The sequence below is a fragment of the Phycodurus eques genome, chromosome 11 (genome assembly GCF_024500275.1).
Source record: "Phycodurus eques isolate BA_2022a chromosome 11, UOR_Pequ_1.1, whole genome shotgun sequence".
In the NCBI taxonomy this organism is placed as follows: Eukaryota; Metazoa; Chordata; class Actinopteri; order Syngnathiformes; family Syngnathidae; genus Phycodurus; species Phycodurus eques.
In genome coordinates this window covers 23,543,507-23,571,151 of record NC_084535.1, presented here as the reverse complement: position 1 = coordinate 23,571,151, position 27,645 = coordinate 23,543,507, and the positions used below count along the sequence as shown (strand labels likewise).

The 27,645-nt window shown below is 41.2% G+C and overlaps 1 protein-coding gene across 1 annotated transcript in view; it reads right to left on the bottom strand.

Moving 5' to 3' along the window:
• Nucleotides 1-7,497: 7,497 nt before the first annotated feature.
• Nucleotides 7,498-27,645, bottom strand: part of LOC133409448 (regulating synaptic membrane exocytosis protein 1-like) — a 100,754-nt gene continuing 80,606 nt past the window's right edge. The window contains 11 exon segments of the mRNA XM_061689448.1: nt 7,498-7,675; nt 7,677-7,799; nt 10,550-10,689; nt 10,835-10,936; nt 11,175-11,287; nt 17,268-17,433; nt 18,872-18,904; nt 21,889-22,103; nt 22,230-22,390; nt 26,007-26,125; nt 26,413-26,522. Of these exon segments, the coding sequence (XP_061545432.1) occupies nt 7,580-7,675; nt 7,677-7,799; nt 10,550-10,689; nt 10,835-10,936; nt 11,175-11,287; nt 17,268-17,433; nt 18,872-18,904; nt 21,889-22,103; nt 22,230-22,390; nt 26,007-26,125; nt 26,413-26,522 (1,378 nt within the window). The 3' untranslated portion in view covers nt 7,498-7,579.

Below are 27,645 nucleotides of genomic sequence, written 5' to 3'. Positions count from 1 at the left end.
GAGATCTTATAAAGTGTTGATTCTACACTTTAACATTTAAGATCCAGTTTTCTTTCTTACAGTTGTGGTTAACTGAATTGTACCATACTGAGAAGTGTTTATAATAGTTTGCCTGTTTTTTGTGAAGCTATAACTTCCAAAATATGACATCACTATATGATTAAAGATGAGCATTACCATTTACACAAAAGTATAGTCTTTTACAGCTCTTGTAGGCATGTGCACACATAGACCCCAAGTAATGCTCAAGCACGTGACCTTTTTCTCTTGCTGCTGCCCTTTTTTTTTTCTTTATTATGTAGCGTATATGAGGGTTAAATAAAAATGTAATTAATTTGGAAAAATATTTAAAAAATAAGCCGGCGGTGACACCCGCGTTACTTGCGGTTTAGCGTGATTTTAAGTTTCAGTGGTATAAATCAAGCTATTTTGCGTTGGAAAGGGGAACCACGTGACTTTTAGATGTATAAAACTTCAGGACAAAGTGACAACAAACCTTTTTGTTAGACTCATAATTTGAAGGTTGATACATGAATTAGATAAAAGTTCTCGATAACCAGAGGTCTTTTGTCGAACCCAAACACACACAAATGATACAGGTAGTGATTTTTTATCTGAAATTTAATGAAATCTAACATGGGTATCTACAGGGGAAACAATGCAGAACCCCCCCCCCCCCCCCCCCCCCAAAAAAAAAACCCCAAAAAAACAAAACAAAGGACAGACGAATATTGGCATAGGAGACTGACTTGTGATGTGAGGTTGGGAGTGAGCACCGGGTGATAATGCTTATAAATGGCGGTTCCTGTTCTCGTTAGTTTAAACCCAAATGTGCACTAATCTGTACTTTTAGGAGACCACAAGGTGGATTTACGTGGGTCGAACACAATTTAGGCAGGCTGGTTGAGCTTCCTAATGTTTGGCCGGTCCGGTCCGCATGGGGAACAGGTAGATTTGGCGGTAAACGAGTAAGGGAAAAAAAGAGCAGGGAAAAAAAAGTTCCCAAGCAGGACGACCGGAGCCTGTATGTCGCTGCTCGACAAGACGTTCGGAGCGGACGTGTGCTGCCCACTTCCATCCCCACGGAGATTGCCCAGGCACCCAAAAAGGGTAGCTCAGAGTGCTGGTAGGATGCCCTGCAGCAGGAGGATCACCTGTCCCTGAAAACAGCGGGGAAGAGAAGTCTTTGCTGATGAGCCTCTTAAGATTGGCTGGGGGTGGTAGTTAATTAATTTAGCGTCCGGGTGAGGAACCAGTTGTCTGTTTCTCAGCTTTGATGCGACTTGGGACTGGCTTGTAATTCATTTAGTGTCCGTGTGGGAAGTTAAAGCTGGCATCCCCATGGTCGTCTGCCTGGCCACCGACCTAGGGTGTCCTGGTGCCAAATGCACGCGTGGACACCCTTATTCTTGATCATGGTGTTCGTTATGGACAATCCACGATGAGCACAGAAATCCAGTAACAGAACACCGCTCGTGTGGGGGGGACGTTCCTCCCAATCACGCCCTTCCAGGTCTCACGGTCATTGCCCACGTGAGCATTGAAGTCCCCCAGCAGAACGATGGAGTCCCCAGCGGGAGCGCTCTCCAGCACCCCCTCCAAGGACTCCAAAAAGGATGGGTACTCTGAAATGCTGTTTGGTGCACAGGCACAAACAACAGTCAAGACCCGTCCCCCCACCCAAAGGCAGAGGGAGGCTACCCTCTCGTCCACCGGGGTGAACCCCAACGTACAGACACCAAGCCGGGGGGCAATAAGTATACGCACACCTGCTTGGCGCCTCTCACCGTGGGCAACTCCAGATTGGAAGAGAGTCCAACCCCTCTCGAGAGGACTGGTACCAGAGCCCAAGCTGTGTGTGGAGGCGAGTCCGACTATATCTAGTTGGAACTTCTCAACCTCACACACCAGCTCGGGCTCCTTCCCTGACACAGAGGTGACATTCCACGTCCCAAGAGCCAGCTTCTGTAGCCGGGGATCAGATCACCAAGGTTCCTGCCTTCGGCCACTGTCCAGCTCACACTGCACCCGACCCCAATGGGCCCTCCCACAGGTGGTGAGCCCATGGGAAGGGGGCCCACGTTACCCTTTCGGGCTGTGCCCGGCCGGGCTCCAATGGGTGCAGGCCCGGCCACCAGACACTCGCCTTCGAGCCCCACCACCAGGCCTGCCTCCAGAGGGGGGCCCCGGTGACCGGAAAACCAAGTTCATCGTTTGTCGTCATCATAAGGGTCTTTGTTGAAGCTTTGTTGGTGGAATTCTTTCCCATTCTTGCTTGATGTAAAGCTTCAGCTGTTCAACAGTCCGGGGTCTCCGTTGTTGTATTTTACACTTCATAATGCGCCACATATTTTGAATGGGATACAGGTCTGGACTGCAGGCAGGCCAGTCAAGTACCCGCACTCTTTTACTACGAAGCCATGTTGTTGTAACATGTGCAGAATGTGGTTTGGCATTGTCTTGCTGAAATAAGCATGGGCATCCATGAACAAGGCATTGTTGGATGGCAGCATGTTTCTCCAAAACCTGTATGAACCTTTCAGGATTAATGGTGCCTTCACAGATGTATAAATTACCCATGCCTTTGGCACTAACACAGCCCCATATACCATCACAGTTCGGATGGTTCTTTTCGTCTTTGACGTCCACAATTTCCAAAAACAATTTGAAATGTGGACTCGTCCTTTTATACCCAATCATGGCACCCACCTTTTGCCAATTAGCCTGTTCACCTGTGGGATGTTCCAAACAGGTGTTTGATGAGCATTCCTCAACTTTCTCAGTCTTTTTTGCCACCTGTCCCATCTTTTCTGGAATGTGTTGCAGCCATAAACTTCTAAGTTAATGATCATTTGCTAAAAACAATCAAATTTATCAGTTTGAACATTAAATATCTTGTCTTTGTAGTGTATTCAATTAAATATAGGTTGAATATGATTTGCAAATCATTGTAGTCTGTTTTTATTATTGTTTAACACAACGTCCCAACTTCATTGGAATTGGGGTTGTACTCTTAAAATCCTTTTTAACGTTATTTTAACACAAGTGTAAAAAAATAAGTTAACAACTAAAAAAGGGATATGTAAACATGACCTTCCATTACAGCTTGCCAGCAAACCATTTCCTGCTGCAGACTGCAACATTAGCAGTTGACTCCAGTGCCTGGACGTCACGGTCTCTTCAGCCTCCACATCAACACTCACTGCTACTGCTGCTCACTCATCCACATTTCCACTGACTGAACTCCTGGCTAAAAGGCCTGTACATATTCAGCAAAAACAGAGAACATAGTTCTTTCTCCTAGGGCTGAAAAAACAAAAAAATCTCGCGCTTCTTGTGTGTGTGTGCCAGCCTTAAACATTGCATAATTTCTGGCTGGCATGAAGCAGAAATAAAAATACTGCTTCTTAAACAGAATCAAAAGCAGGCACATCCACACATCGATCCCAAGGGGTGCTCAAGAACCTGCCCTTTGTGTTGCAGCCTTTCCCCCCCCCCCCCCTTTATTCATCAATATTTAAAGAAAGGGAAATTGCTCACTTTGTCATCAATTGATGATGATTTGATGATCATTATTAAAGTGGGGCAAACTGCAAAAACTCAAAAACTTTGAGAAGGGGGCACTATCTACAGTGAAACCTCAATAAAACGGACCTTACCATAGTGGATATCGGATAAAATGGCCCTTCAGGACTGAATAATGTGTCCAAAAATAGTTTCCATTTGCCACTTTTTAAAATGCCGTTGACAAAGTCCAGACTTCCAGTTCCAGAATTGGATGCTGTTGTTTACTGGCGCTGTGGCGCAATGCACGCAGAGAATGGGACTGACGCATTTCCGGGTCACAGATATGATATATGATATGAAATATATGATATGACTAGATCCAATTCCGAAACACATGCCTCCCTTGCCTACGGGGCGGCCATGTTGAACATGGTGCACTTGCCTACGGGGCGGCCACGTATATATATATCACAATTGTTATGCTTAATCCCCCCCCCCCCCCCCCCCCTCCCACCAGAGTAATTTTACACACCACCGTCCTTTGCTGTCTAGCCACACTCTCTCCTGCCACTATTTTACTGTCAGTACCATCCTTCAGATTACGTCGTCTGCACAAGATGTAATCCACCTGCGTGCTTCTACCGCCTCTCTTGTAGGTCATCCTAAATTCCTGCCTCTTCTGGGAGAAAGTGTTCACTATAGCCATTCCCATCCTTTTTGCAAAGTCCACCACCATCTGTCCCTCCAAGTTCATTACGTGGATGCCAAATTTACCCATCAATTCTTCATCACCCCTGTTTCCGTCACCAATATGTTCATTACAATCTGCACCAAACACGACTATCTCTCTGCATGGGATACTTTGAACTACTTTGTCAATCTCCTTCCAGAATTTCCCTTTCACTTCTAAGTCATATCCTTCCTGTGGGGCATAGCCACTAATTACATTATACATAACCACGTCACATTCAAGTTTCATCCTCATCACTTGATGTGACACTCTTTTCACCTCTAAGACATACAACTACTACTACTCACTAAGTCTTCCTTTAAAATGACCCCAACTGCATTTCTCGTCCCATCTACACCACGGTAAAATAGTTTAAATCCTGCCCCTAAGCTTTTGGGTTTACTGGCTTTCCACCTGTTCTCCTTGATACACGATATATCTAACTTTCTCCTAATCATCATGTCAATCCGCTCCCTAGCGTTTCTTGTCATATTCCCAACATTCAAAGTCGCCACTTTCAGTTCTAGCCTCTTTGCTTTCCTCTTCTCTTTCTGCCTAAAATACATTTTCCAGCTCTCTTTTATCTTCAACCCACAGTAGCTGAATTGTAGGGTAACGGCGCCGGTGCCGGACGTTGTTAACCCAGACCACGACCGATTCAGTATGGAAGTCTTTGGATGAACGCTCATATTTGTTTGGCAAAGTTTTAAGCCGGATGCCCTTCCTTTATCCAGGCTTGGGACCGGCCTACAGTTTGCACTGGCTTGTGCCCCCCCCCCCCTCCATACAGCTGCATTTAAGATACTGTATACAGTTTATGATGATAGAATCAAATTTATTTGTGTTCTTCTGCCTTCTTCTGGACATATACTGCTTTGCTAAACCATTTTACGTACGATTTTAACCATTTGTATAAGTGTACAAACGTACATTCAAATTCAAAGAAAACCATAGATAATATGAATACGTCTTGCCTCTTTGTCTCCTTTGAGTGGATCCATGAGAAAGCTGAAAGAAAGGTGTACTTTTCTAGGAGACAAACAAGATTTTTCTTTGCATAGTAGCACCTCAACCAACTACAAAAGTACCAGTGACAACAAAGGCTGCTTGACAGTAATAATGAGGCCTCTTCCTTGGAAAGAGCAGGTATCTTCTTTCGCACAGTCTTTTATTTGTAAATAATAAAAATGAACTCTTGAATAGAAAACATACACGTCAGTAGAGCCACATCTGTTATACAAACAAGAACTGTTGCAGTGAATACTTCTTCGTCTTTCGTCTAGCATCGTGGTTTGGGTTTGGGGAGCCATGGGCTGTAAACAATCAGTATCCATGGAGTAATACTGACAAAGGAAAGGGCAGTCGGCCACACTGCCAAGACTTTCAACACAAACATTTGCAACATAGGTCTGTAAAATCAGATTCTTCATTGGCTTTAGAAGTCCAGTCCTAACCAATAGTTACAAACAGGAGTTTGTGAAAGGAAAAACAATGGTTAAACTGTTTCTACACATTTGCTTTAACAACTTGAAGGGGGTTAAGAAAGGCCTTTTACCGTGCCCCTCTGTGGCTCAGTACCGCTCAGCAGCTTGAGCTCAACCAAAGGGTGCACATTCCTCTCTCAAAAAACAAAACAAACAAAAAACAGGAATGTTTGCGTGTCACTGACATTTCTCTTATTAATAACTTCTTATTTTCTATGTACAAGGTGTGCATGTGTGTTTTGGAGACAGGCAGATACAATTTTTTTCTATATTCATATATATCTCTATCTTTATAATTTCTCTCAAACTCTTAAAAGTACTTCATATACATGTAGCTGTTTTTCACACATTCTCTATTGGTCTGGAGCCCGACAAACTGACATCACAGTTATATCCTCACCATCACCAGGGTCTCAGGTATGCTCCGTACTAGAGAATAGCACTGTCGTTTAACGGCCTTAAACGAAAAACAGAAACAATGAGATTCGACTGTGGAGAATTCCTGATATGGACATTTTGACCCAGAGTGGAAGGTGTGGCCTGGGTGGAGTAGATCCTCCCTCATTGGTCCGCTCCTGTTATTGGGACGGGGGATGGCTTGGCTTTTCTCGGTTTGTATTCATATTCAGTACAAGCAAACTGTACAAGAACATGCAACATACAAGCTGGCCTAAAATTATGTGGAACTAACACATCTTTTTTTCCAACAATTTTTTTAAAGAACTGTTTGTTAATTTCTCGTGTTGTTGACTTTTCTTAAAACAAAAACAAAAAAAACAGAGAGAGCGAGAAAGACCAAAACAAAAGAAGATTTCAAGTACCAAAACAAACAAACAAACATGCAGCTGGGCAGAAGGAAAGAGCATCCCCAGATCATGCTGCTCCCTTTTACAGTGGAAATGGATTGCGTGTGTGTGTGTGGAGGGGTGGTGATAAGGACCAGTTGTTAGGAATTGGCTTTTGGAAAACTGTGACCTGCTAGTGGCTTTTTCTCAAAAGCAAAGCATTGCTCCAAAACTGATCATAGAAAAATATACGCAAGGAGTTTGTACCATGTGGTACCATACTGAACTCTGAGCGAAACACAGACAACCAAAACTTCAAATGAAATTATCCGAAGCACATCATAAATTTGGCCTCCTTTTACATTTTGTTCAGACATAAAGCAAAAGCCTTTTTGTCTCTCCCATAATAAAGGATTTAAGCTTTTCTTGTGCTTGCATTCATGTCTCACAAGGCAAGTAATGAGTGTATATGTGTGTGCATATGTATGTGTTTGTGTGCGTGTGTGTGTGCATGTGTGCAGGCTCCTTTAACTTAAAACGTTCACTAAACCTTGCCAAACAGCAGCCCCTCGCGCTCAGCTACACTAGGGTGTAGTGCCGATGGTCTCATGCAGCCGTTCATCTGCATGAAGGGGTGTCAGTTTGAAACTTGACCAACTCCGCCCACATTGTTTATAGCACTCCTGGCTAGTGAAGGACTTTGATCGGGTGCACAAAAATAAGGTTACACACACGTACACACACACACACAAAAAGGATTGACAATCAAGGTGGACAGAAAATCTCAAGCTCGGAGGAGTAAACAAAGGCAAAGGTTTGCAAAGAAAAGGCTCAAGTCGATAAAGAAGTAAAGGTGTGAGAAATGATTGTCAGACTCAGACTAAGCTTTGATTGGCTAGCTCTTTCCCACTTTCTCTCTATCACTCGTATTCCCTGTTTCTCCATCTGGCTTTTTATTGGTAGACCAAGGTCTTTTTGTCCTGTTTCCACCCTCTGCTCCACTGTGGTCCAATAGCTATGTTTCTCTATTTTGTTGATGGAGGGATTTCGGACGCTTGACGTCATCGCGGTCACTAGGACCGAACACCTGGGGGTGGTCCTGAGCTGTCCAATGATGTCTGAGACGCCAGTCGCGTGAGTGGAGCTAGTGTGGGATCGACCAACGAGGACTGGTGGAAAGAGTTTGTACCATCCAATCACCGTGCTTGATAGGTCCAAATCTTCCAGTAAGATCTGTGCTACACCCATAAAACATTTGTGGTCCAATCGTCCATAGTCGCCCCACACGATCACCTAGAGGAGAGAATAACAGTCACCAGAGTGTAGTTTGGTGGAGGCAAAAGGACACAAATGCAAAAAGAACATGTTTTCTAAACCACTGTGTACAGTGGTACCTTGACTTACGAGTTTAATTCATTCTCTGGCCACACTCATGAGTCAGATCACTTATGCGGGCAATCAAAAAGTATCCATCCATCCATTTTCTGAGCCGCTTCTCCTCACTAGGGTCGCGGGCGTGCTGGAGCCTATCCCAGCTGTCATCGGGCAGAAGGCGGGGTACACCCTGAACTGGTTGCCAGCCAATCGCAGGGCACATAGAAACAAACAACCATTCGCACTCACAGTCATGCCTATGGGCAATTTAGAGTCTCCAATTAATGCATGTTTTTGGGATGTGGGGGGAAACCGGAGTGCCCGGAGAAAACCCACACATGCACCGGGAGAACATGCAAACTCCACATAGGCGGGGCTGGGGATTGAACCCATGTCCTCAGAACTGTGAGGCTGACACTCTAACCAGTCGGCCACCGTGCCGCCTCAAAAAGTAATGAGTCCAATCTAATTTAACCTGCTGATATTTTTTTTTTTAACTGAAATTTTCACAGTTTGGCGTTTAAACACTTGTTTGAAGGTTTATATAAAAATAGTTTGTTTGAACCTCTCCTCTTCATGTCAGGTATTTAGGAAATGACATCATTGTTGGATGCCTGTCAGAAGCAGAGAGCTGTGATTGAATTTGCTTTGGAAATGGAAGCACCACTTAAATTTTTTGAAAGGTTGCAAAATGTCTATGTGGAAACTGCAATAGGCTACAGCACAGTCAAAAAGGGTCCAGGATCAAAGGCTTAGAACAAGAGCCTGCTTTGAGTGACTTCCGTGACAAGCAAAGGACTGGCAGACCATCTTTAGGGACTGATCAGCGAAAATTGGAATGTCACCATTAATGACAACACCATCATGTGTCATTAAAGACTTAGTGGCGGTTCCCCTTCTAAAGCAAGAAATTCAATCACGGCTCTATGCTTCAGATGGGCATCTAACAATGACGTGATTTCCAAAATGGCTGACAGGAAGAGGACAGGCTTAAACACATTTTTAAAAAAAAACCCTCAAACAAGTATTTAAACTACAAATAGTGAAAATTTCAGATTTTTTTTCATTAGTAGTTTTAATCAAATTGGGCTCATTACTTTTTTTGACTGCTCCTTGTATCTCAAATCACCCTTCCCCATTGAAATAAATGGAAATGCTATTAATCTGTTCCAGGCAACCGACGAACACCCATTTCTTTGTAACGTGCTTTTTTTAATGAAAAAAAAATGATGAAAGAGAATGTAAAGAAACACGCACAAACAGAGCAGAATGACCTACAGTGAGTGACACCAGGAGCTCTGTGTCGCTCTCCCCTCAAACCATGTTAAAAAATTAGCTAGCTTGGCCGTATTGCGCCTCTCTGTTATGTGCAACAGGAGTGACCGATCAGAGCAATACATTTCCACAGTCGAAGGATTAGAACTCTGTCCCCCGTGTACAGTACTGCGAAACAGAAGATTTATAGCTCTTCACAAGAAACAAGTCAATAAAAACATGCCCGAGCAGCACACTTGCAACCTAGCCAGAGAGGGCTCATGGAACATTGTTGCAACCGCTATACTTCTAATAGTACAGTCACTTGCACTTTTCACTTTCTTGGGCGCATCAATGAGGACAAATTTACAGAAAAAAACCCAAAGATACCTCAAATACGTGGCACATGGAGAGAATGACTTTTATGGTAGCGGTGGTGTATCTGAGGCTTGCTCCTACTTCAAATTTTGGCTCGCAAATCAAAGAGGGTAATCGACCGAGCTCGTTTCTTGAAAAAAATCATTAATTGGGGGCACTCGTAAGTCAAGGTACAACTGTAAGTAAAACATTAATCAACAAACAGAGCGGAACAAGGGCATGAATCAGACACTCACAGATACAACTACAGAAAAAAACAAAACAAAACAACAACTGATAAAATTTTTGATTCCAAAATCTTTTTGAAAATATAGTTTATTAAGAATTCATACACTATAAATACACTATTTATTTAGTTATTTATCAAGTTTCATGCACTTTGGACTACCCTATTAAAAACCACATTTTTAAACAGAATTATTTTTCTGTATTTACTTGAATTCAGTCAAGCTTTTTTTTTTTTTTTTTTTTTTTAAGTCTTTACGTTCATTGTGAAAATCAATAATAAATAGTGTTGGAATACATCAGAATTTTATGTTTTAAAAAAATTATATTTCACACACACAAAAATACTGCTTACAAAGCCAAAACATGTGGGACAGTATAGTACTGCATGCCTAATAGAGTATTATCCTTTTCTGGACTTTGAATTTTCATAGACTGGATTTCTTTAATTTTTATGTTAATCTCATTGAACTAGACTATTTACAATGAGAGGGTGGCACAGAGGGTCTGGCAAGGAGTTGAGGGAAGAGTGGGGCGGTGCTAATGACAAACAATGTTGACAGCACACGGGTGTAAAGGTAAAACAAAAAACACAAACCACAGTACTTAGTCCAACAGAAAATCTAGTGACTGTTGGGAGTGGAAAAAAAGAAGAAATGTATTTAAAATCTTCACTTCATGAATGGATACCATTATTATCTGGTGTAGATATATAGTTAACCCTTTTTCATGTATAAATCTGCAATGAGAAGCTAATTTTGATGATTCAATCTGGAACACACACACAAACACACACACACACGGCAGATTACCTGAAGCACCTTGCCCTGGGGACTCTCATCAAATAGCAGATGCTGCTGGTACAGAGGCTCCAGGGTCTTTCGTGCAATCTTAGTTTTCTTTTTGGCTTTACAAGTTCCATTATCCAGCAGGTACACCTTGACATAAGGAGCTGTTGATGCAGCAGTGGAGTTAGAGGGATTAAAGAAATGACGCATAAAGGGGTAAAGAAAAAAGAAAAAAAGAAACTGTGGGTATGGTGAGGTAGTGAAAGAAGAGGACAATGAGGAAGAAGTTACTAAGGACATGTTTGTCACCTGGGAGGGATTTGGAGCCTGGTTTGGGGGTAAGGCCTCGTGCCCTGATCACCTCCACCTCCAACTGTCCTTTCTTATCCATCAAACCAATTTGAACATCACCTGCATACGTGGGAAACATAAATGTACGCCAGTGAAACACATGCATTATTTGTGCTTGTCGTGAATTGTATTATTAAGTCTAATTGAATTGTATTTTCCTTAATGTTTAATAACCCGCGTGAGACACATTCATTTTCTCAAAAAAAATTGTCTCAATTATGTTTCTAAATGAACACAGAAAATAAAGAAAAATATTTGTTGGAGACAGTAGCGAAATAAATGGTGTAAATCCACTCACCCATTGCAGGTGTTGCCAGTGTTTGCCGGCCAACCAGCTGACCGGGTCCTAAACCATCCAGGAAGTCACTGAACTGACTGTCAGCACCCAACCTCATTCCTGAGAAGATAAGACTGATATACAGAAACAAAGACAGACACACATATTTAATGAAGTGGGGAATCCAGGGGAAACACTGCATTCATAATTTTCTGTCCTTGGCCAATGCAGAGATTATGAGATTGTGAGCAGACCACAGGTCAGTTTTCTTTGGTTCCTGTTGAAGTTTTGTTGCTATTGTAGATTTTTCAAAAGAGAAGTTAGCATGGGTCAGAGAGTTCTGTAAATCTTTAGCTGACATGCTAGGATTTTATTACACCTCATTGGGCATTCTGAGCTGTGTACATGCAGTCATCTTTACAGGATGACATCTCCCAGAAAGTGCAGAAACAGTGCTGAAATGTCTTCATTTGGAGACAATCGGTCTTACGATGGACTGATGAAGCTTTAAGATCTACTTTTGTGACATTTCCAGCTTTATGCAAGTTAACAATTCTCAGTTGTAGGTATTCTGAAAGGCCTATTTTGCGAGGCAGAATTCACATTGTGCGATGCTTCTTGAGAATAACAAACTCAAGACTGGTCTGAGATTTTTTTATGGGGCAGGGCAGCTTGAACCAAAACCTTCGATCTTTTCACATTGATTAGACTATAGTTTGGATTACTCCTATAGTTTGGATTACTCCTGGAATACGTTACATTTACTCAGTTACATTTACATAACATTTTGGATAAATTGTACTTGTCAGTGTAGTTTTCATTCATCATACTTTTGACTTTTGCTTGAGTATTTATGTAAAGAAGAAACAGTACTTTTACTATTACAATGATCTCCATGGCGCTCGCTAATTTTATTTATCAATTATTGCGTGCGCGATCTGCTTTTAGACTTTCGTTTTCGACTTCCGCAACAGCGCCGTTGCACCAATCCAACGTAACCACAGTGATGTTTGACTCAATTACACCAATCAAACAACACAAGAAAGTCACAGGTCTGTACACAAAGTTTTCTATTGGGCTTTGTGGGCCATTCACAGTGACTCATATTTGGGGGGAAGTCACTTGACTTGCATTTGCATTTCAGACTACAAGAAAAATCAAAACAAAAAACACAGCTTTATCATGCAATGCAGTCTAACTGCCCAAAGTTGGCTCTTTCAGCCCACATCAACTTGAGAAAACATCTTGCGGTAAGTTGCAGATGTTTTTTTTTTTCTGTGTGTAAGGCAACATTAGTTTTATATTATGGCCATAAGTAACATGCATCTTTGCCGTTGTGTAATCGATTGTGCTCTCTCGCTCGCGCTACAGTTGAAGTGCAGGTAACATAAAACAGATCTAGTTCAAAAGCCTACACTTTATCAATAAATGTTGTCACCAAACAGTTTCTTCATTCAGCCATTCTAGTTAATATAGCAAATAATGTTTCTGTAAGGCCCCATGCTGTTGGTTTTTGGCACTTAAAAATTCAAATTGTGGCAGGTTTGTGTGGACTCCCATTTAATATGAGTTTGAATGTGACTGGTTACTCCTGAACACAGCCAAACCTATAAACCAAAATAAACCTAAACCAATAACTAATTTGAGTGGTAAAAATTGTAGGTCATATTAATGGTGGAAAAGTTAGAAAATGATTTATTTTGGTCTAAATTATTTTACATCACAAAAACCTGGCATTCAAACAGGGCTGTGTAGACTTTTTATGTCCACTGACTGCAGCCTTGTTCCTTGTTTTTGTCATCTCTGGCTGTTGAGCTAGCTTTTGTGCTGTTTAACAAGTAAACCTAGACTATTTCTTGGAGTTGAATCTGCCTAAATTTTTTATTTTATAAATATTTTATTTATTATGTTTTAGATTCAGTTCTGAGGACCCGGGTTCAAATCCGGCCTCGCCTATGTGGAGTTTGCATGTTCTCCCCGTGCCAGCATGGCTTTTCTCTGGGTTCGTCGGTTTCCTCCCATATTACAAAAACATGCATGGTCGGTTAATTGAAGACTCTAAATTGGACGTAGGCGTGAAGGTGAGTGCGAAAGGTTGTTTGTTTCTATGTGTCCTGTGATTGGCTGGCGACCGATTCAGGGTGTACCCTGCCTCTCGCCCAAAGATAGATGACACCCGCGACCCTAGTGAGGATAAGCGGTATATAAAATGGATGGATTCAGTGATATTTTTCAGCAGTACCTGAATTTGCATGTGGATATTCCATTTAGTTATTTTTATTTTATTTGACATTCATACCCTGATAGAAAAAAATCTGAAGTTACTCAGTACCGTAATTTTTCGTGTATAATGCGATAGTTTTTGCCCAAATAATCCAAATAATCAAAAGTCAGTAGTGCGCATTATAAATAGGTATAGGGGAAAATGCAAAAAACTTTCACATTTTATAAATGTATGACCCCATCTCGAGGTTATTAAAAAGCTGTACACTTTCATTCCAATGTCACCGCCACCTAGAGGTTATGAGAAAGGTGTACACTTTCATTCTAATTTGCCGCCACCTAGAGGTTATGAAAAATATGTAGCCAACACTTTTATTCCAATATGACAGTGGTACGTATGACTGCATATACTGTATGTACAGTTGTGCTCATAAGTTTACATACCCTGGCAAAATTTTTGAAATATTGTTATTATTTTTTTTTAAATGACTGAACAACAACCATCATTGATTTATTTTCTTTATGGCTAGAGCGTCAGCCTCACAGTTCTGAGGACCCGGGTTCAATCCCCGGCACCGCCTGTGTGGAGTTTGCATGTTCTCCCTGTGCCTGCGTGGGTTTTCTCTGGGCACTCCGGTTTCCTCACACATCCCAAAAACATGCATTAATTGGAGACTCTAAATTGCCCATAGGTGTGACTGTGAGTGCGAATGGTTGTTTGTTTCTATGTGCCCTGTGATTGGCTGGCAACCAGTTCAGGGTGTACCCCGCCTCCTGCCCGATGATAGCTGGGATAAGCTCCAGCACGCCCGCGACCCTAGTGAGGAGAAGCGGCACAGAAAATGGATGGATGGATGGACACGTTCAAATAAAGTGCTTAACCTGAGAATAATTCTTTGAAAAAATACTTTGTTTTGATCATATGGGTAGAAGCAAAATCATGCATTGTAAAAATGCATTATACATAGGTGGAAGGGCTTTCCAGAATTTTAGGACAATTTTGGGTGTGTGCATTCTACATGGGTGCGCATTATACACAGAAAAAGTAAAATTAGAGAAATGATGGTAGTTTTTTTTACTGAGTAATTTCATACCCTTACTTAAGTAATATTATTTTGAGGACTACTTTTTACTTTTACTTGAGTCAAATTATTCTAAAGTAACAGTACTCTTGAATACAATATTTGGGTACTCTACCTCTGCTCCTTACTCAGATTAACGCTTGGAGAAGTCATTAGCCTTCTTCTTTTTCTTTTTTCTTTTGGCTTGTCCCTTTAGGTGTCGCCACAGCGCATCATCCTTTTCCATGTGAGCCTATCTCCTGCATCCTCCTCTCGAACACCAACTGGCCTCATGTCTTCCCTGACGACATCCATCAACCTTCTCTTTGGTCTTCGTGTAGCTCTCTTGCCTGGCACCTTCATCCTCATCATCCTTCTACCAATATACTGACTCTCTCTCCTCTGGACGTGTCCAAACCATCGAAGTCTGCTCTCTCTAACTTTGTCTCCAAAACATCGAACCTTGGCTGTCCCTCTGATGAGCTCATTTCTAATTTTATCCAACCTGGTCACTCCGAGAGCGAAACTCAACATCTTAATTTCCGCCACCTAAAGCTCTGCTTCCTGTTGTCTCTTCAGTGCCACTGTCTCTATTACGTACATCATGGCTGGCCTCACCACTGTTTTATAAACTTTGCCCTTCATCAGAGCAGAGACTCTTCTGTCACATAACACACCTGATACTTTCCCCCACCCGTTCCAACCTGCTTGGACCCATTTCTTCACTTCGTGACCACACTCACCATTACTCTGGACCCTTGACCCCAAGTATTTAAAGTCCTCCACCCTTGTTATCTCTTCTCCCTGTAGCCTCACTCTTCCCCCACCACCACTCTCATTCATGCACATTTATTCTGTTTTACTTTGGCTAATCTTAATTACTCTGCTTTCCAGTGCAGGCCTCCATCTTTCTAACAGTTCCTCCACCTGCTCCCTGCTTTCACTGCAGACCACAATGTCATCTGCAAACATCATGGTCCACGGGGATTCCAGTCTAACATCATCTCTCAACCTATCCATCACCACTGCAAACAGGAAGGGGCTCCGGGCTGATCCCTGATGGAGTCCCACCTCCACCTTAAATTCGTCTGTGACACTTTAAGCACACCTCACCACTGTTCTGCTGCCCTCGTACATGTCCTGTACTCTTCTAACATACTTCTCTGCCACTCCAGACTTCCGTATGCAGTACCACAGTTCCTCTCTGGGTACTCTGTCATAGGCTTTCTCTAGCTCTACAACGACACAATGTAGCTCCTTCTGACCTTCTCTGTACATCAACATCCTCAAGGCAAATAATGCATCTGTGGTACTCTTTCTAGGCATGAAACCATACTGTCGCTCGCAAATACTCACTTCTGTCCTGAGTCTAGCCCCCACTACTCTTTCCTATAACTTCATTGTGTGGCTCATCAACTTTATTCCTGTAGAGTTCCCACAACTCTGCACATCACCCTTGTTCTTAAAAATGGGCACCAGCACACTTTTCCTCCATTCCTCAGGCATCTTCTCGCGTGTTAGAATTCTATTGAATAAGCTGGTCAAAAACTCCACAGGCACCTCTCCTAGATGCTTCCATACCTCCTGAGGACTGTCATCAGGACCAACTGCCTTTCCATTTTTCATCCTCTTTAATGCCTTTCTAACATCCCCCTTACTAATCATTGCCACTTTCTGGTCCACCACACTTGCATCTTCTACTCTCCCTTCTCTCTCATTTTCCTCATTCATCAACACATCAAAGTATTCTTTTCATCTATCTAGCACACTACTGGCACCAGTCAACATATTTCCAGCTTTATCCTTAATCACCCTAACCTGCTGCACATCCTTCCCATCTCTATTCCTCTGTCTGGCCAACCTGTATCGATCCTTTTCTCCATCTTTAGTGTCCAACCTGCCATACATGTCATCATATGCCTCTTGTTTGGCCTTTGCCACCTCTACCTTTGCCCTATGTTGAATCTCAATGTATTCCTTTCACCTCTCCACGGTCCTCTCAGTGTCCCACTTCTTCTTAGCTAACCTTTTTCCTTGTATGATTTCCTGTACTGTGAGGTTCCACCACCAAGTCTCCTTCTCTCCTTTCCTGCCAGAAGATACACCAAGTACTCTCCTGCCTGCCTCTCTGATCACCTTGGCTGTAGTGGTCCAGTCTTCTGGAATCTCCTCCCGTCCACTGAGAGCCTGTCTCACCTCTTCACGAAAAGCTGCACAACACTCGTCCTGTCTCAGCTTCCACCACATGGTTCTCTGCTCTGCCTTTGTCGTCTTAATCGTCCTCCCCACCACCAGAGTCATCTTACACACCACTATCCTATGCTGTGTTGCCACACACTCCCTACCACTACCTTATAGTCAGTAACCTCTTTCAGATTACATCATCTGCACAAAATGTAATCCACCTGCGTGCTTCTACCTCCGCTCTTGTCGGTCACCCGATGTTCGTGCCTCTTCTGGAAAAAAGTGTTCACTACAGCCATTTGCAGCCTTTTTGCAAAATCTACCACCATCTGCCCTCCAAGTTCCTTTCCTCGATGCCATACCCATCACTTCTTCATCACCTCTATTTCCTTCACCAACATGTCCATTACAATCTGCACCAATCACGACTCTCTCTCTGTCTGGGAAGCTAAGAAATACATTAGCCTTGGGGTTCACATATTTTTTGTTTACATAAAGTGTCCAATAAAAAGATGAATAAAATGATTGTTTGTGTGATATTAGTTTAAACAGACTGTGATTGTCTATTATTGTGACTTAGATAAATATCATATACCAAAATCCAGGTAAAACCATAGGGTTCACAAACGGTATCATCTGTACTTACTTTCCCTCAGAGCTGTAGCTGTTCATGCTGCCGTCAGTGGATTCCCTACTGGCCTGACGGTTCATCGCTGACCCTCCCCGTGGGTACTCCACAGCCATGCCCGTCTCTACGCTCCTTTGGATACTGCTGCTGCCAGCCTTAGCCACCTTCTTACCTGCTGTTGCCTCTGCAGCAAAAAAATTGTTGAGCTTCAATTATTATTATTCATTTTTGCATGCGCTGTTTTAAGCGTGTTATCTCAACATTTATGTTGTGCATTCATATACTGTCAAATAGCTGTAAAGTACTGTATGGTAATTGATTTTTCACATTTATAATTTTTGTTTTTTATTTTGATTTCAAGGTAGGTCTAACAACAGGATACACATTACAACGCAAATGCAGGCCAACAAATCTTCCATGGTGACGTTAACAATATACTGTACCATATCTACTAATTTGGACAGCTTGTGAGTTTGAAACATAATATTTTAGCGAATGAGGTCACTACTGTAAGTCTTGATAGTACCCATTACCACAGCATAGTCAGTTCGCTCTTGTTTAAAAGGTGAAAAAAGGAAATGATGCAGTCAACATACTCTGGATCCAAAGATGATCGGTTCAGCTCTTTCCAAATACCATTTGTTAAAATCTGAACCTGACATTCAGCAAGTTGTTTAGACAATACAAAAAAAGCAAACAGACTGCTTTTTTACTTGCTTCTTCAAGAACTGAACCACACTTGCGGCATTTAAGACTGATGGAATGTTAAAAATATCCCACTTGGCGCTCACAAGGACAGTTATCAAAGTGTTTCAGTCAAATCTAAACAAAACAAAAACACAGTTATAATAATATTTTTCAATTAACAAATAACTGATGAATTGTTAATCTTCCCCATAGTTGATGAAGGGAAGTTAATCAAAGGGCCATCATTACTTGAAATAACCTTTTTGTTGGGACATTTCCAACTTCCCAGCATCTTGCAATGCCACAATAATGTTGATGGAGAGGATGGAGCAAGGAAGCGTGCTGAAGACAGATGTCAGGAAGGGCTGGGAGTAGTGATAAAACTAAGCTTGGATGAACTTCATTTAATCTTTTCCTTGCTATGAATTTCTATGTTGTAATATATAGTATATATGATATATTTAGAAAGAAACAATCTATTACTGATAGGGTAGTGGTACATGCTGCTGCTATTGTGCAGACCGCACAGGTTCATTCTCTGCCAGTGAACCAATACCCAACCACTTCCGATCCGAAGCCCAGAGAAAAATGGGTGGGTTTTGTGTCAGCACAGGTATCTGGCATAAAAGAATGTGCCAAAAAAATCATGCCAGTAACTTGATGTGGCAGCCCCTGATGGGACAAGCTGAAATTTGCAACAACCATAGTCGGTCAACTTTTTCTTACAAATATGTGTTCAAATAATAATAATAATTTTTCTCTGTTTTAATAGCTGAGCCAGCTGCCTCATAATTTTATGTTGAATAGTTATGCTGTATACCTCAATGGTTTATAAACTAAATGACAATAACATGTCCTGAATCTGATTTGAAGCATAGTTTTTCTCATTGTTGTAACTTTCTTTCCATTCTACACTGTCTTTCTCATTTGTTTACCTTTCTGTCTGTCCACCGCCTTACCAGCCGCCTCTGAAATAACACATGACAAAACCAATGAACAACAACAAAAATCAAAGCACTGGAAGTACAGATAAATGTATAAGCATGTATGATAGTCTTATACTGTAAAGACGACAGATACAGTACATGTAGTACACAGTTGGAAGACAATAAAGCCCATATCACTGGCCATGGGAGATCCAGTGTCCAGTACTGAGGTGCTCTATTGATGCATCCTTGAACCAGATATAGAACCTCCATGTGTCATAAATGTGTTTTTTCCGGGGAAGTATACACTTCAATGTATACAAACGTGTGAATATGTTTGTATGGATTCTCAGTCATCCAGGTCATGGCAATCCAAACGTTGAATCAAAACATATGGACTGTTCTGGTTTGTTGAAGACATTTCACCTTAAATCCAAAAGGCTTCTTCAGTTCTAAATTTTAGGTGTGGAGTCTCCACAGAAAAGCTAGGAAACCAGTTGTTAACGACTCTGTGTCAGTTGGGTGAAGATTACAATCACTAACAAACTGCAAGCGATCATCCCCCCAAATGGAGAACAATTAAAGGGCTGGCTGACGACTCGAATATCTCCTGCTGCAGATTTGAAAAGGTCACTTTCACCCCACACACACCCAGCCACACCATCGACGACCACCATCACATGTCTGACACCCCTCCTGCATTGCCAATTAACAAAAAGGACGTGAAACGGGTCTTTAAACAACAAAAAATCAAAAAAGCGGCAGGGCCGGACAGTGTGTGCCTCTCCTGCTTGAAAGTCTCCGCGGACCAGCTCGCACCAGTTTTCACACAGATCTTCAATAGATTTTTAGAACTGTGTGAAGTCCCGTGTTGCCTCAATCGCTCCACCATCATCTCAGTCTCCAAGAAAACTGGAATCTCAGGACTGAATGACTGTAGACCTGTCGCCCTGACATCTGTGGTCATGAAGTCCTTTGAACGCCTCGTAGAAAAATCAATTTTGCACATCTCTGTCAGGACACTTGTACATTATTCGTACACTCACTGTTTTATCACACTGCACTAATGATATTCTGGTACTGATTATTACTGGCCACTCGTGTCTGAGAACTCTCTGCACCATTGGCACAATCGTCACTGTACCAGATCATTGCACTATTAGTCACTTTAAACTGCTCTAAATTGCTTGAGGACTGCGTCATTTGCACAATTGCCATTATAGCAGTTTCACCACATTAGTGGTTCACTTTCATTACTCAATGACTCTTCATACTCGTGTTTTTTATGTCCTAAATGTATATTTTGTCATAGTGGCTCTTTGTTGTTATAGTAGAGTGGCTCCAACTACCGTCTTGTAACATACTTGGCAAATAAAGCTGATTCTGATTTTGAAGAAGACTTTTGGATTAAAGGTGACAACAAACCAGAACAGTTCAGTTGTCTTCATTAAACCTTTGCGGATTAATGTGTAAATAAACAAACACTATACACGAATTATAAATGGGAAGAGGTGTAAAGTGTCACAAAAAAAGTACTGCTACACACACATACTGAGTTTTGTGTCGCCAGCGTGGGATCAACTCAGTGACTGTACGTCTGCTTTTAAGTGAATGCTTTTAAATGTGAATGTTCGTCGGTTGTGTGCCCTGTGGTTGACTGGCAACCAATCGACAGTGTACTCTACTTTTTCTGCTGGGAAAGAGTTCAACTTTTCCAAAACTCTGAACTGAATAAGCAGTAGAAAATTGATGGATGTACCGACTAGGTGTCCACAGATTAAATGTATTGTAGTTTGTTTGCTGATTTCATTCTTCCATTTCAAATTGAAGAATCCAAAAAGCAAAGCATACATGGATTGCCATACACTGTGATCAAAATGATTAGTCATATAGTATTTACGTAAACAGCACATTTTAGTTTTTTTGGGAAAGTTATTGTCGCTGTTGGGTGGAATCCACACATTTCCAAAACCTCTACTTTTCAGGAATAAAAAACATCTCGCTTGAGTTACCAAAGACCGCATTGTTAAAGTTGATGTCATTCCTTATATTGCTATCATATACTGCACCTACATCAACAATGATTAGAACGTTATAGAAACGTCGCCGCCACACAAACATTTTTAAAATAAATCTTCAAACAAGTATTTAAACTACAAACTGTCAATATTTCAGAAACAATATCAATTATTGGTAGGTTAAATTAAATTGGGCACATTTACATTTTCATTGCCCCTCATATTTTGCAAAAATAACAGACCACATGGGGACTGACAAGGAGTATCAATTTGTGCATTGACCATGTTTGGACATACATGGTTTCCACACGACAGCAACAATATGTTGTATCTCCTGTGTTTAGATCACTAATTTAAATGTGTGTGTCCAGCAAGCCTGAAATCATGGTATAATTTTTCGCAGAGTAACTGAATTAAAGAGAAATTACTTAAGGATGTAGTTCCCCATTACAGCATTAAACAAGTCATAGTTTTCTGCAAAATGGGGAGATTTTGTTCTGCTTATGAAAGAAGCAAATTAGTCTAATACTTTGCAAAAGGATTGAAAACAATTTCATGAAAACAAAAGTGGCATCATCAAACTGAGAGTAAACTGGTTCATTCCAATGAAGGTGTATGAAGGAAAGTTTCTGTGAGACAAATGCTTGGTCTGAAGAGAGAGTGCTATTTTCTGCCATGGTATAAGGAAGAAGGCCGTGCCCTCCGCAGTAAAATAATTCTAATGCAAGACAAGGCTCCATTCCACGCTGCTAAAAATACCATTGAAGCTTTAATTGCGAGGGTAAAAATTAAGAAAAACTCGTGGTGTGACCACCACCATACCCTAACCTCAACCCTACTGAGACCATGTGAAGCATACAGTACTTAACACTTTATTTTATGTAATTGAGCTCAAAATAAATAATAATAATAAATAAATAATAAATAAACAAATTCAGCCAAAACTTTACTGAGGATGTTTTCTCAGTGTTTGTATTTTCTTGCATGATTTTCTGGATGGTCTCTGACCTGTCTGGCTGAGCTGCGAGGTACTCCGACTGCGCCTCGATGGCAGGATGGAAACAACGCGTTGGCTGAGGCTTGAGCGACGCTTTTTGATCCCACTTCCCAAGCTCCCGAGGGCGGTGTCTGATTGGCTGCCATCTGCATGCTCCATGCCATAGATTTCACCACTCACACTGGTGCTCTTCATCATGTGGCGGCCCGTCGCACGCATGGCTCGACTGATCATTGGTTTTTACAAAATCACACCATTGAAATACTGATTTATCCACAGAGGTGGGTGTATCATAAAAATTACATCTAACAAATGCTTGAAAAGACTGGTGTATATAATGTACTGTATGTACCTGAAGCGTCCTCTGGGTCTCTCTGACTGGATGGACATGTAGCTGGTGCTACTGATCCGAGAGGCACTGCTGGTTCGAGAGATGGCTGATACATCGCTGACATCACTGTCTGAGGACTTATGGGAAGCATTCTCACAGCTCGTCCTGTGGTCCTTGAAGAGCTGCATCATACGAATGAGAATAATGCTGTGGTTCACGTGACTGAAATTTGTGCAATCATTGCTTAATAAGCGAAAGTGTGATATATATATATATATATATACACACACACACACACACACACACACACACGTTCAAAATAATAGCAGGGCGTTTAAGGTGAGTAAACGTCAAAATTCGTCAAATAAATTTTATTTTAATGAACACAAATGCATTGGGGACACTGCACATTCTATTTCAAAGCAGGAAAATTGGAAAAAGTAATTGAATTTGATAATATTTTACAGAATGTCAAGAAATATAATGTTCAAAACAGCGCTGTTGACATCTGTCTTTACAAACTCAAAAATGTACTGTATGAACTAAGAAATGCTTGAAGATTCAACTTTCAAGAGAATCATAAACGAATATTAAATTTCATAACCACGGTTTCTGATTCTAATTGCTTCACATCTGTGGTGTTTGGAGTCGACCAACTTCTGGTATTGTATCAACAGGTATTGCAGCCCAGGACAATTGTAGTACGTTCCACAATTCCTCTGCATTTTCTTTCTTTTGCTCATGAACAGCATTTTTATGTCAGCCCACAGGTTTTCTATAGGATTAAGGCTGACCACTCCATTACTTGAATGCTGTTTGTCTGGAACCATGAGTTTGCTCGCTTGCTTGTGTGTTTGGGGTCATTGTCTTGTTGAAACACCAATTTCAAATGAATTTCCTCTTCAGCATTCGGCAATATGACTTCTTCCAATATTCTGATGTACTCAAACTGATCCATGATACCTGGTATGCGATAAATAGGACCGACACCATCACCATAGTACGAGAAACATCCCCATATCATGATGCTTGCACCACCATGCTTCACTGTCTTCACTGTGTACTGTGGTTTGAATTCAGTGTTTGCAGGACGTCTGACAAACTGTCTGTGGCCCTTAGATCCAAAAACAACAATCTTACTCTCATCAGTACACAAAATATTATCCATCCATTTTCTGAGCCGCTTCTCCTCACTAGGGTCGTGGGCGTGCTCGAGCTTATCCCAGCTATCTTCGGGCAGGAGGCGGGGTACACCCTGGACTGGTTGCCAGCCAATTGCAGGGCACACATAAACAAACAACCATTCACACTCACATTCAGTCCTATGGGCAATTTTGAATTTTCAATCAACCTATATTATTCCATTTCTTTTTAGGCCAGTCAATGTGTTCTTTGGCAAATTGTAACCTCTTCAGCACGTCTTTTTATTAACAATGTGACTTTGCGGGGGCTTCTTGGCGGTAGCTTGGCTTCACATAGACGTCGTCTGATTGTTACAGTAGTCACAGACAACCTTAGATCTTCTTTGATCCTCCTGGAGCTGATCATTGGCTGAGCCTTTGGCAGTTTGGTTATTCTCCGATCCCGTCGAATCATCGTTTTTTCTTTTTCTTCTTCGCCTTTCCGGTTTTGGCTGGCATTTTAAAGCGTTTGATATCATTTTAACTGAACATTTTCTGCACTTCTTTATAGGTTTTCCCTCAAAGAACGCTCTTCTTCTGAGCTGTGTCATTTTACTGTTTTTCAAGGACAAATGTACAGACAGCATATGCAGCATCAGTTGCCTTGATCCTTAATTAAGGGCCACCTGTTTAACACCTATTTTTTCACAGAATCAATTTCCTCATTAAGTGAACTCAGCACTGCTATCTATTTGAACACGCCCCTTTCAGTTAATGATTCAGTTTCACAGCATGCACGTCATGCCTGTTGGTTTTCTATATCTTTACTCAACCTTCCAATAAGTTCGGACGTTGTGTAAAACGTAAATAAAAACAGAATACAATGATTTGCAAATCCTTTTCAACCTATATTTAATTGAATACACGACAAAGGCAAGATATTTGTTGTTCAAATATTCTCTCATTTTGAATTTGATGCCAGAACACGCTCCAAAAAAGATGGGATTGGGGCAACAAAAGACTGGGAAAGTTGAGGAATCCCTACCAAAAAACAAAAAACAAAAAAAACCTGTTTGGAACATTTTGCAGGTAATCATGTTAATTGTACACAGGTGAGTGTCAACATAGGGTAAAGAAGGAGCACATTAAAAATGACGGACACACTGATGTATTCCTGCCAACGGCCAACATGCTAGTTTGTAAATTCATAGAAAATGGAGTGCGCTTTGCTTCTCTGAACACTGCACTCTCAGAGCGCAGTGAGAGCTTTACATTGACTTTCCAAATGTACCCTCTCTTTGCGTGCACTCCATCGTATAATAGACATTAGACATAACTATCATGACATGGCCGCCCCATCAATGCCCCATTCTCAACATGGCTGCCACATAGGCACGAGAGGCACATCTTTTGGATCTATTTTTATTGTATATCTGTGATCTGGAAATACTTCAGTCACATTGTTCAGTCCCGACCGTCCGTATTATCCGATATCTCGTATACCGGGTCAGTTTTATCAAGCTTCTTCTTTTTTTTTTTTTTTTTTTTTTTTTTTGAGGCCAGTACAGTACAAATAATAAAAAAAAATCTTGAAAATGTTTGAAAGTTTCACATTTTATCCAAACTTAACGGCGGACGACTCGTTACCACATCTGCCTCACATTTCTGACGACCCGAGTTTAAATCCGGCCTTGCCTGTGTGGAGCTTGCATGGTCTTGCATGGATTTTCTCCGGGTACTCCGGTTTCCTCCAACATCCCAAAAAACTTGCATGGTCAGTTAATGGAAGACTCTAAATTGTCAGTAGGTGTGAAAGTGAGTGCAAATGGTTGTTTGTTTATGTGCCCGGCGATTGGCTGGTGACCATTCCAGGCTGTACCCCGCCTCTCGCCCAGAGTCACTTGGAATAGGCTCCAGCATGCCCGCTACCCTATTGAGGATAAGTGATATGGGAGATGAATGAATGAATTAATCCAAACTTACCACCATGGTGTCCTTGGTCATGGTGGCATTGTTGACTTAGAGTACTCATCATAGGTGAGTCTCTTTCATGAGCCGCAAGGAATTAGTGTGCTTACAAATGTATTGCCAAAGGCAAACAGCTTGGCAAGAAAAACTGTTACTGTACCAAAAATAGCGTGTTCCAGACTCCAAAGACTTTGTACTCCTCAGAAATAACACTATTTGCTCTATGTACAAGAGACAATCTATATAACCATTGTCACATGGCAATGCTCCACATTCAACATGGCCGCTATGTAGGCATGGCAGGCACATATTTTAGAATTGGTAATATTAGTAATAGTAATATTGTATATATGTGACCTGGAAATCCGTCAGTCTCATTCTCTGCCTACATTACGCCACAGCGCCAGTACACAACAGCGACCAATTCTGGAACTAAGAGACTTTCTCAACGGGATTTTAAGTGACAAATGGAAATTATTTTTGGATACATAGTTCAGTCCCGACGGTGTGTTTAATCTAATATCCGTTATATCGGGGTCTGTTTTATCGGGGTTCCACTGTACTATAAAATGTTTAGTAATTTAACATTGTTTATATTTAACTTATTCAATTTATCTCTAAATTACAGTTCATTGAGCCTTAATAATAAGAATTTTATCCTACTAACTTATTCTGAAACTCTTACAGTGAAAGAGGACTTCAGACCTACCTCCCGTTTGTTCTTGAGGGCTATATCCAGGTCCTGCTGACTGGAGTTATTGGCAGCTGACATCCGGTTTGAATGAACTCTAATTTGGAGTTGACGGACGCGCTCCTCTGCTACCAAGGCTGAACACAAACACAAATGAAAACAAAGACTTTATGGAAAAGGACTTCGACAATAACGTGAGCATCTGATATATTTGGAAGATATCGATGTGAATTAACGACAACATCACAAACCATCATTTCCATCTGTGGGGTTGTTTTCCATAAACACAATTGATTGGTCGTAATTCAAAATACCACGAGGATTAAATATTTGCACTAATGATTTCTGCTTTTGTTCTACGTTACTCTAAAACTATACCATGTACCATATGGTAGAAGACATGCATGAGCATGTTAATGTTTACCTTGTTCTACACTGTTGCTCTTGGGGGGAAGTTGGGGGAGCTGCCGCACTTTGCGAGATGAGGAGGAGGTCATTGAAGAGGAAAGAGGTGTAACACCTTGGTGTTGGCCCCTATTATTAAGTGACATAGTAAAGGGGGAACAGAAAGAGGAAGAGAACATTTGAGAACCAGAGGCAGGAGAAAAAAAACAGAAAATGAAATGAATCCAAAATATTTACATTAAGTAATTCAACGTGAAATATTTTAGGTTATGATAAATCTATAAAATCAAATATTCAGGTAAAGTAATTCAATATGAAATATTTCAGATTATGATCAATCTATAAAGTCTAAATAACACACCAAGATAGATAGATAGATAGATAGATAGATAGATAGATAGATAGATAGATAGATAGATAGATAGATAGATAGATAGATAGATAGATAGATAGATAGATATAGACCCTTTCCAAAAAAATTCAATATCATGGAAAGGTTTATTTCCATAATTCCATTGAAAAAGTCAAACTTTCAAAGATTATAGATTCATGGCCCACAATTTAAGTAATTTGTAATATTTATTTGATTATTTTTACATAATTTGTGTTTCCAGCTCATAGAACCCACAAAATCAGGAATTAAAAATTTTTTAATACTGTGACGAAATCACCATTTACTTCTCAGTTTTCGTAGAAATAGAAAGAAATTAGGGTCACATTAAATCAATCAAAATATGGTACTTTCAAAACAATATGTTAATCTTCACTACTTGGTTGGGAATCCCTTTGCTTTAATCACTGCCTCGATGCGCCGTGGCATTGAGGCAATCAGCCTATGGCATTGCCTGGAAGTTATGGAAGCCCAGATTTCCTTGATGCTTGCTGTCAGTTCTTCTTTGTTTTGGGGTCTGGTGCCCCTCATTTTCCTCTTGATAATACTCCATTGATTGTAAATGGGGTTTAGATCCGGTGAGTTGGCTGCCCAGTCAAACACTATGATGGCATGGGCATCAAACCAGGTTTTGGTGCTTCTGGCGGTACGGGCAGGGGCCAGGTCCTGCTGGAAGATGAAATCTGTATCTCCATACAGATCCTTAGCAGAAGGAATCATAAAGTCCTCTAAAATATTCTGGTAGACTATTGCGGTGACCTTGGATTTAAGAAAGCAGAGTTTACCAACACCTGCACTGGACATTGCACCCCAAATCATGAGTGACTGTGGATATTTCACACTGGACCTCAAGCAGCTTGG